General features: G+C 46.8%; 1 protein-coding gene across 1 annotated transcript; it reads right to left on the bottom strand.

The window, feature by feature from the left end:
• Window positions 1-2,466: 2,466 nt before the first annotated feature.
• Window positions 2,467-5,361, bottom strand: LOC120648779 (MOB kinase activator-like 1A). Its single transcript, XM_039925442.1, has 7 exons — window positions 5,257-5,361; window positions 5,068-5,116; window positions 4,054-4,162; window positions 3,430-3,523; window positions 3,150-3,283; window positions 2,875-3,038; window positions 2,467-2,541 (listed from the first exon to the last, which is right to left on the bottom strand). Exons 1-7 carry the CDS (start codon window positions 5,289-5,291, stop codon window positions 2,467-2,469), a joined length of 660 nt encoding a protein of 219 aa, XP_039781376.1. The 5' UTR covers window positions 5,292-5,361.
• Between the last annotated feature and the right edge of the window lie 4,936 nt (window positions 5,362-10,297).

Here is a 10,297-nt window from a genome sequence, read left to right as displayed (position 1 = left end):
CATGCCTTAGCTTGACTGGCCGCCGGCCTGTGATCCGACCATCAGCCGCCCGCTGCTCTTCTGTTGTTGCGTGCACGCTGCGTGTCCTGGATGGTTTCGGCCTCTTCTCCGATTTCGATTTGCCTCCCGAGTCATCACCAATGACAGCTAGCTAGCTATCCCGGCCGTCCTTATTTCCAACAAACTCATGTTAACGTACACCTGATCCAAAACTCAAAGCTCTACTCTCTCTCTCTCTATAGATTCTCTCTCCACTAATTCCCTCTATATGCACACGCCATATGGATGAAGCAATGGACAAGTTATTTATTTATTTATTTATTTATTTATTTATTTATTTATTTATTTATTAGGGGCTCATCTTATTACCTACTTTTGTCCGTTGACATTGTCAAACTTTTGACAACAACTATCTACTTTCATTAGGACCTACCTTACGTACCGATTTGTGAAGATACATTGCTGATGCCTTTAGCTGATGGAACGTGGTGTTGAGTGTCTCTGATACCAACATCAGTTATTCAAAAGGCAGGTACAAGAACGTGACATGCCCTGAAAATACAACATCATGGGTATTACAACATCGTAACGGTAATCATTTGAACCGATAGCAGGAAAAGGACATGACATCCTTACAATACGATATTTAAGTACTTTCCGTGCGTACGTTCTGCAAAAGAACATGAAAAGAAGGAAATAATTTGAGTCTATTGATAGCAGCTGGTGCGACCATCAATTATGTGAAACGGACTGATAACACCGTGATAAGTGGTAACAGTGCATATAGTCGATGATAGGACGGTTGCAATGGCAATTATAAGTACAATGCAAAAGTATTTAAGAGCCAAACGATATATTGTTGGAATATAAGTGAATTGCCCATCTCTCCCCATCAGCTTAAGCTTTTGGGTTGAATTGGTTGGTGCATGCAACTCAATATGGTATCAAAGCTAGAGATCTCGAGTTCGAATCCTGATTAGCGCAATTAAATAAAATAATTGCTGCTCGCTCCTATTTCACGTCTGAGACCTGAGGGAGCCTCCACGTGAGGGGGAGTGTTGGAATATAAGTGAATTACCCACCTCGCCCCATCAACTTAAGCTTTTGGGTTAAATTGGTTGGTGCATGCAACTCAATACATATTTTTTTCAGTTTCTTCCACACATCACTAAATCGTACACAAGCTGCTGCAGATAAACCGAGTATGTCTCAAAATGACCGATGGTGGAAGAAAATTTGGAAAATGGACATCCCTCCAAAAGTTCGGGTCTTCTGGTGGCGTGTGTTGTTCCTAATTTCCTTCCATACAATCAAGAAAAGGCATGTTCTTTTGGAAGATCACCGTGGAGCCCGTGGAGCATATAGGAGTTACTTTATTACCATGTGGTAATTACATGTCCAATGGCGTCATGATTCTGGGAAGGTGTCATCAAGAAGCTGATTGGTGTCAAGATCCCGGAGATTCGTCCACATATATATACATGGGCTAGGGATATTTTAATTGGAGTTTGTATGCAACTCAGCTTCTGTCAACACAATCATTTGTGGAGCTTGGTCGCTATGGTTGGGATGGAATGCTAGGAGATATGGCTGGAGGAGTTGGGAGTCGCGAGCTATTGTACGACATGTCTCAAACATGTTGGATAACCTGACTTTTTGAAGATAAAAGTTAAACAAGTGCAATTACAGAAGGGAGACTTAGTGCACCAAAAGAGGGATGGATGAGCATATGACGCGGTAACATGTGAGCGTAGGTACTATGAACGAAGGGGGTGTGTCAAAGGTGTGCCAAGGCGGACTATATTTCTAGTTGAAACCATTTCTACATCTAAAATCATCATATCTTTCATGGCTAGAGGGTGTATGTATCAGTCAATGTCTATCAACCAGAGTATATCCTAGTAGTTCTTAGTAACTTCATCACCCTTGTTTGGGCTAACAAACCTCGATTCTAAACTGCTAATAGTTTATTGTTCATCAACACATGATCGGAAGTTCTAGCAAACAAAAAAGTTTGGTTGCCACATGAAATGCTACAACCTACAGGTATAGCTGCCGCTAGCCAGCTTATTGCTAATCAAAATTTGGTCGAAATTCCGCCCAAAACCGTTAGCACAACGATCAAAATCTAGTCGGAACCGGCGTCGTCTGAAACTAGATATGATCCAGGGAGATTCACTACAGTTAGCATAGCAGCACCTACCAATAAGGGGGGTGTTTGGATACATGGGCCGAGACTAATTTTAGTCCGGGTCACATCCATCCAAACACCCCCTAAGCAGAATCGAGGTACCAAGGTGATACTGATATGGATAAAAAAAGCATCCCCCATTTTAACCAAACAAGTTCCAAAATGTAAATAGAGATGTTACATCCAGGTGATCAGATTAAACGGGAGAGTAACTATCTCAGCACTTGGTCTCATCAAAGTCTCCCCCCCCCCCCCCCCTCCTCCCTCTCTCTGGTTTAGCGCCCAAGCATTATGGGTTCAATCAACTCGTTGAGGGGAGCCAGCTCTTCCTTGTCGATCAGCTGGAATTCCTGCCGGACAAAAAAAAGTTATATTACTTTCCAGTTTGCATGATTGCGGTTTTTTTTCAGATAAAATTTTTTCACTATTGCATAACTGAATCACAGCAATCAGGATAATTCACTTATTATCAGGACGGATGAATGAATGTATAATCTAGCTACTGTTGGATAGAAGGTCATTCTTGTAGGGAAGTCATGCGACAAATCGAATGTTCTTTCATCTTTATCGACAACTAATCGAATGTTAGTGTGTCCCTCTAACAAATATTTACACGCTGAATTGAATGTGACAAAAGGACTCCTGGAAACTGTAATTTGCATTGAGGTGGATATAGAATTTACCATTATGAAGAGAGTGAAGTGCTTGAAGCAAGTATTGAGATGCTTCACTTCCTCGAGGTTCATAATCATCTGAAAATGCGAGTGGTAGATGTGCGCATACACCCTAAAGAGGCGTTTCAAGATCGTCTTGACCACATCACGGAAGTTGGGAGGGAAAGGAGCCCCTGTTGCATCACAATTTTCAACAAAACACATGATCTCAGATTATAATGACGACCCAAATCAATGTGCAGTTCCCAGTGTGTTGTGTGCTTCACAATGAACAAGCAAGTTACCAAAATGCTGAGGGAATATATCTGCATCATCCAGCTGGGCTTCTATCCAGTCCATTAGGTACTCCACGTACTTTGGTGCAGACACCGCGATAGGCCTCTTGACCTTGACTCCATCAGCCCACCTGTACTCATACCTGTGGAGATTTCATTTTCGTCAGAAAGTTTGAAGTGTGACACTTCCTTGTATGATAGTCTGACAGATCCTTATATGATTATCTGTCTGGCAATTGCAACACTGCATTTGTGGGTACGAAGAAGAATAAAAAGAAAAATAGTGTACTTTGGCCCAGCAGACATGATCGGGCAGGTAGCAGGCGTGCAGACCTCCATCAGGGTGCTGTACAACATGTTCACATTGTTGAAGAAGTCAACAGCTGCCATCACAACATAAGCATCGAAAGTTATGGTCTGTTTGGTAGAGTCTCATCTGATTCTAATTCTCTATGTGTGCTGATTCTCCGAGAGAAGTGATTATGGGCTGGAAGTGATTCTCTTTAATTCTCTAGCATAAACTCTTAAAATCAGGATAGAGAATCACATCATAGAATTAGAAGAAGCTACTTTTTTAGCTCCCCGTCTCTTAGTTCATTTCACAGAATTACTTCATAGAATCAGCAGAGAGAATCGCCTTGTCTCAACAAAAAAAATATTTGGCAGAACTCGTACTGGATTTAGTAGAGAATCAGCTCTAGGAGCTCTGCCAAACGCACCCTTAGTAGTACTAGTACATACGACACTACCACAAACTTTCAGGTTATATTAGTCTAAAGCGCTGATGAACGAGAATACACAACAAGAGTCATGCATGGCGCTTGTTAATAATCTTATTGTGTAAACACAAAATAGGTTTCTGTATTTCTTTGCATGGTAGATTAAGAACTGAAATTGAGGATCTAGAATTTACTGTTGACAGCCAGCCACTCGTTGAGGTCCTCCCCGATGGGCAGACGGACTGCCTCACGCAGGTCACCCTCGCCGAGAGTCTTGTCAATGTACCTCTTCAACTGAATGCCCTGGAAATTAAAGGAGCACAAACTTTCAGATAAGAATCGAGCATACAGATAGAGATGCAATGATGCATAGCACATATATACTAGTTGTGAGAAAATAACGTGATGCGCAGCTAAGTTCCAGAGCCTCGTTGTTTTTCATAACTCTTTTTTTTTTGTTTGCTAGCTTTGCTAAGAGAGTTTTGGCGTTGCAAGAAACCTACATCTACAAACGTTTCAAAGAAACAACCCCTGCCTGACAAGACAAAAGGCAAAACATGAAAGAAAAGCTGCACGGTTTCAGTTTTGCTAGCGAAAAAGGCCATCTGGAACTGTGGATTTCATCTCAAATTAATTTCGAGTGATTAGATCGAGTTGATTAGTCACTAGCTAATTTCTCCCACTCTCGTAGATCGAGCTTTGTTGGGGAGGGAGCGAGATAGCGGTGCTGATAAACTAGTAAAGCAAATATATACGGGTAAACAATCATCAGTTAGCTAGAAGGCAAAATATATATATCATCACTACTTGATCATAGATCAACTTTCAGCATCTGCTTATTAATTACATCCTTCTATAACATGCATGCCTGAGCCCGACCAAAAATCAAATTCTTGGAAATACTCACGAGTCGCGACATACGATAAGAGAGAATCGAGAAGTACTCCCTCCGTCCCATGAAGAGTGCTATTCTAATTTTTTAGATAAATTAATTAGTGGTAATGTGAAAAGATTTTCATGCACTCATTTGTTTGCTATATTGAGTTACTTTTATATATGCAAATTAAATCCGACCCCTTTAACTGGGTAGGCTGTTCAGATCCAATTTCTAAAGTTGCACTTTTTACGGAATTGCACTTTTTATAGGACGAAGAAGTACGTAATTCTCGCGCGACATGCGTTTACAATTCCAGCGAGTACATACATACCTTGTTCCCAGACGGCGCGCTCTTCTTTGGCCTGAAGGTCCTCTGGATCCTGCAAGTATGCGATCCGTCGCCGGATCGGAGGCCGCGTCGATCAGCCAAAGAGATCGAGACATAACGCTTGACATCAGAATCGACTCAGACAAAGATGGACGATAGGTGATAGATCAGCTTATCTGCTAATAAACTAACCTGCTGCTGCTAGGGGCAAGCGCAAGGAAGCTCATCTTCTCTCCTCTGTCCGACGTATCAGCAATCGCCGGAGCAGTAGTAGTGGCGAAGAAGAAGCAGGAAAGGGGTGCGGGCTTCCGAGTCCTCAGACCTGCAGTGTGTGTATTTATACCCGCGAGCACTGAGGGTGAAGTACACTGATACGGCCGTGTGTCGTCATCGACATCGAGCGTGAGAGGCCGGCCGGGAAAGCTAGCGAGAGCAGTGCTGGCGGTGACGCGGAGCGAGCAGTTTCACTACGTACTGATGATGCCTTGCCTGGTAGGCTGCGTGTACGAGGCGTTTAATTTCAGTTTCACCCGCGCCGCCCGCGCGCGGGCCGCGGCGGGGCATGCATGCCGCGCACCTCGCTCGGCTGGCTGTCACGGACACAGCACATCATTGAGGTGTGCCAAGTTTAATTTCTATGACAACGGACCCTGGTTTCAAGTTACTGCGGCCTTACTGGGAGTGGAAATTGATGATCTCTTGAGGAATTGAGGATTGTTGAGTATCTTCTTCTGGCTGTGATGAGTGAATTGTCAACCGTGCGGTGTGATCGTGTTCTTAGTCTTTGGTTGCAGGTACACGGGCGTCGAGTGTCGACGGAGAGCTGTCGTGGAGGTGCTGTGGCCGATGGACCGTGCGGTGGACGGCGGTGAAGGGCAGCCGGTATCGGAGCTCGGGCCGGGCGTCAGCAGTGGCGTCCACTTCTGGATAGAGGGCGCAAGCACCGGTGGATGGCGGGTTTCTTGGTTTGCACCACAAAATCAAGTTGGCGGACGGCGGTTGATGACGCCAAGTCGTGGAGGCACGGGCGTCGGTCTCGGGACTGGCGGAGGAACGGGCGTCGACGGCGTCTAGGGCCTCGCTGCGGGCGAGGAGGTGATGGGCGTCGGGCGGCGTCTAGGGCCGTCAGAAGGCCGAGGCGGGAACGGCGTCCAGGGCCACGGCGTGGAGGCGGAAATCTTCCCGCGCGTGGAGTTTTGGCGGTTTTCTCAAAACCGGCCACCTACCCGGGTTTCGCGGACCCTCCAAAACCGCGGACCGGATCTTCATCCAAACGGCGGCATCACGGAGAAGACTTCGATTCGAAGAAAGAACCTCGGCCATCGGATGAGTCTTTGTATTTTTTTTCCAGTTTTGCCCCTACAGGCTTTCTAGTGTCTAGTTAAGTTTAGGGGTAGTTTAGTCCTTTAGTTCTGGAGTTAGTGGCCATAAATACCTACTCACCCACTCTCTTTCTTGCTCCTTGCCCTGGCTGCCCAGACGTGCTCCTCTCTCCCAGGCGCCCCACCCTCTCTTCTCTGTTCCTCCCTGTTCTTCTCTCTAGGGTAGGATTTTGTCTATGGATTCTTGAGAATTTGTACTAAAATTGATCGGGAAAGGAGGTCCTATCCTCCTTGTGCCCTCGGGGCTTTTGAATTTGGATCAATTTTGTACTTTGTATGCCTTCTGTGTGATGAATTTTGGTTCTCCCGGTTTGTTCTTGGTGCGTGAGATTGAGGGCAGTTTCTTGATGATTTCGTGACTCTTTGAAGTGATTCTAATCCATCTAGCCTAGTGCTAAAATCCCCGGAATGACGAGTCCCCTCAATCGGAGCTTTTTGAGTTCTTGAGAAAACTCTGTTCTTGCTCGGTATTTCTTCGATTCCTATCTCCACATGGAGTGATTCTTCAATTCCTTTGGTGGACATGTTCACAAGGTCTTTGTGATTGTGCCTGCATAATTTGGTGGGTTTCGGACCTCGTTTGATCATCCGATCATTGATTTCTCAAACCGAAAATCGAGCAGTTTTTCTCGGGCAGATTTTTCCTTATCACCGGTAGAACCGGCGTTCGCCAATGATGAACCGGTGATGAGGGTTTTCTCAGTGTGACAGGGTTTCTTGCGTGTGCACCGGTTGAATTCTTGAACTTTCGCTTTTCACTGCGTCTGATCAACCGGTGCTAACGTTTTTGCATACACCGGTGCATTAAGCTTCTGGCTTTTGATCGTCGGATCAATCGGTGCTTGTTCTGTCGTTTTGAGGCCTCTATGGACAACTGCACCGGCGATGGAGATTGATTTTGTCGGTTTAACCGGTCGTTGAGTCATTTTGAGGTCTCTCTGGAAAACTGTACCGGCGTTGGGGTTGGATTTTGTTGGTTTAACCGGTGCGTTATTTTTCTCGTGCTGACTGTTTAGTCTCACCGGATGAATCGACGTGTACAAGTTTATACACGTCGGATCAACCGGTGATACATATTGTGTTGTTCTTCTGTGCTGCCAGTTCTATCTCACCGGTTGAACCGATGTTAACAAATGTATTCTCGTCGGATCAACCGGTGATATATACTGTGCTTCCGCGTGAATTTTTGAGTTTTAAATTTGCTCCAATTCACCCCCCCTCTGGTCGCATTCTCGGTCCTACAATTCGTATTAGAGCTTGGTTAAGGTTTTCATTACCCTAACCGGTTCGAAAACCATTTGGCGACCATGATAAGTCTTGGTAAGATCCCTGTGTTTACCGGCGAGGACTATGCTTACTGGAAGGTTCGCATGCGAGCTTTCTTGCAGAGCTTGTGAGCCGAGGTTTGGGATATAACTAAGAACCAGGCTTACGAGGTGCTTGCCGTTTGGGGTCACTCCTCTTCAAGTGACCGAGCATGAGGCTAATGCCAAGGCTGTCAATGCCTTGTTCGCTGGCCAAGGCCGTCCAGGGTTTTCAGGAAGCCCATAAGATTTGGACGTGCCTTGAGAACTACCACGAGGGCACACCTCAGGTTAAGGCTAGACTTTTCGAGACTCACCGGCGTGAATATGAAAACTTCACACAGGGGCTGGGTGAGAGCATTGGCGACATGTTCAGTCGGTTTCAATCGATTGTGAACAAAGTCAGTACTAACAGATCTGCTGATGCCCTTGACTACACAGAGCATGAGAAGGCTCTCAAGTTTCTCTACGCACTTGACTGCTCTGTGTGAGATTTCAAGGTGAACACGATCATCGAGTCTGCAGGCTATGAGACTCTGATCGTGAATGAGCTCTTCAGTAAGCTCAAGGCCACTGAGGTGGATAACCAGACACGAGCCAAGCTCAATGGTGCCCCTCCTTCTAAGAGCATCGCTCTTGTGACTGGCCCAGGTGGATCGAGCTCTAACGCTAACTCTGCTCTTGGCTTTTCTCTTGAATATTTGCCTTCTGTTACAGATGAGCAGTCGGAGACGCTGGGCGACGACGACTTGTGCCTCCTCATCAGCAAGTTCCAGTGTGTCTACCACAACAGGCAGAGGCGAAAGAACCCCGGGTTCTACCACTGCGGCGATCCGAACCACTTCGTCGCCGACTGTCCCAAGAAGTCCGGCGGTGGCCAGAACAACAACTTCGACTACTACTGCTACCGCGACCGCGACGAGGGAGGCTCCAACAAGGAGCGTCGGCGCCACAAGCACCGCAGCCATGACCGGGACAAGGGAGGGCGCTTCGACAAGGAGTCGATCAAGAAGCACTTCCAGTACAAGGCCAAGAAGCAGGAGAAGGCTTTCTTGGCACAGCTCAGCGACCTTGACAAGAGCTCCGACACCGACCGCTCTTCTTGATCGACCTCCGATGACGACGACAAGAAGAAGAAGAAGAAGAAGCGGGACAAGGAAGCCACCGGCTTCATTGACCTTTGCTTGGCGGCCGGTCGGCGCAACAGTTTCTGCACCATGGCGGGTGAGGCCAATGATGCTCGTGCGTCTCCAGGTGGACATGCAACACCGACGCACGACGACTCTTCACCTGGATCCGAGAGTGATTCAGAGGTAAACTCCACTATCAACCTGCTTGATACTGAGGTTAGGGAGTTGTACGCCGCTCTCGACAATCAGAAAAAGCTGCTTAAGGAAGCAGCTAGAGAGCGTAAGCGGCTTAGGGCTGAGCTGGCTTGTGCTAGAGAGAAATCTGGTGAGGATGAGTGCGCTGGCTGCATATCTTACATGAACGATCTTGTTGCTCTCCGTGCCAAGCATGATGAGAACGTAGCGAACTTGGATATTGCCAAGATCTCGCTGGCTGATGTGTCTCACGAGCTAGCCTGGGCCAAGCATGAACTTGAACTGGCCAAGGACGCTCCTATTGTTAGTGATGTGCTTGAATGTGATGAGTGCTCCATCTTTAAGTCTGATCTAGCTTCTTTGCAGTCTAAGTTTGCTACTGTAGTGTGTGAGCTAGAGGAGCTTAGGTCTAGACCTGTTCTGCTTAGTGCTTGTAAGCTTTGTCCCACACTTAGGTCGGAGCTAGATGAGAAGAACGCTTTGATTAAGTCTTTGGGGAAGACTAAGGTCGTGGAGTCTAGCCCACCTATTGATTGTCTTGTTTGCCCTGGTCTGATTTCTGATTTGGATGATCTTGCGGTAGAGAAAGCCAACTTGGAGAATGAGAACACATATCTTAGGGCAATTCTTGGTTGGGTTTCTGGTCGTGAGCCGCAGTTGGGCATGATGATCAAGCAGTTTAAGTGTGGTGATGGGTTTGGGGCCGGTTACACCTACACGCAGTCAGACTTTGACATGTTGTATGGTAAGATCGGCAAGGCTGCTGGAGTTCCGAGTGCTCTAAACACTACTAGTACGAGCACGCAGCCTTCGCTTGTTGACCCCGTGGATGGTGTGCTAAAAGAACCACCAAAAGCACCTCCACAGAAGCAGGTTTGGGTTCTAAAGCCTAATGAGCTGAAGAATTCCATCGATACGCTCCCTGCTGCCACAGCCCAGGTTGTCCAAAAGAAGGGGGCTGCTCCTTCCCGTCCAAAGGCGGGGCCTCCATCTCCCAAGAGAGAGGTGAGGTACCACTGCGAGTACTGTCACAGAGATGGTCACTTGGAGGAGTTTTGCTTCAGGAGCAAGCGGGTTGTGAGGCATGAGTAGGTGAGATGTAACTCGGACATGTACTCTGCTCGAGTGCATGGTCCTCCTCGGCGTGGTGGTAGGCAAGATGATAGGGCGCGCCGTGTAGGTAGAGGACAGGGAGACGGTGGTGATTGCCGTGCTCCAGCGA

This window comes from Panicum virgatum, chromosome 9K, assembly GCF_016808335.1.
Source record: "Panicum virgatum strain AP13 chromosome 9K, P.virgatum_v5, whole genome shotgun sequence".
Lineage (NCBI taxonomy): Eukaryota > Viridiplantae > Streptophyta > Magnoliopsida > Poales > Poaceae > Panicum > Panicum virgatum.
Note: the sequence above shows the minus strand (reverse complement) of the source record. Positions and strands in the feature narration are given on the sequence as shown.

What these genes read in the sequence shown, in the direction of transcription:
- LOC120648779 (XM_039925442.1), bottom strand. Translation starts at nt 5,291, where the DNA reads ATGAGCTTCCTTGCGCTTGCCCCTAGCAGCAGCAG. An exon ending in CGAGTGGCTGGCTGTCAACA is followed by an intron (nt 3,524 to 4,053) that starts GTAAATTCTAGA and finishes TTGTGATGGCAG; the next exon opens with CTGTTGACTTCTTCAACAAT. An exon ending in ATCATGTCTGCTGGGCCAAA is followed by an intron (nt 3,284 to 3,429) that starts GTACACTATTTT and finishes AAATCTCCACAG; the next exon opens with GTATGAGTACAGGTGGGCTG.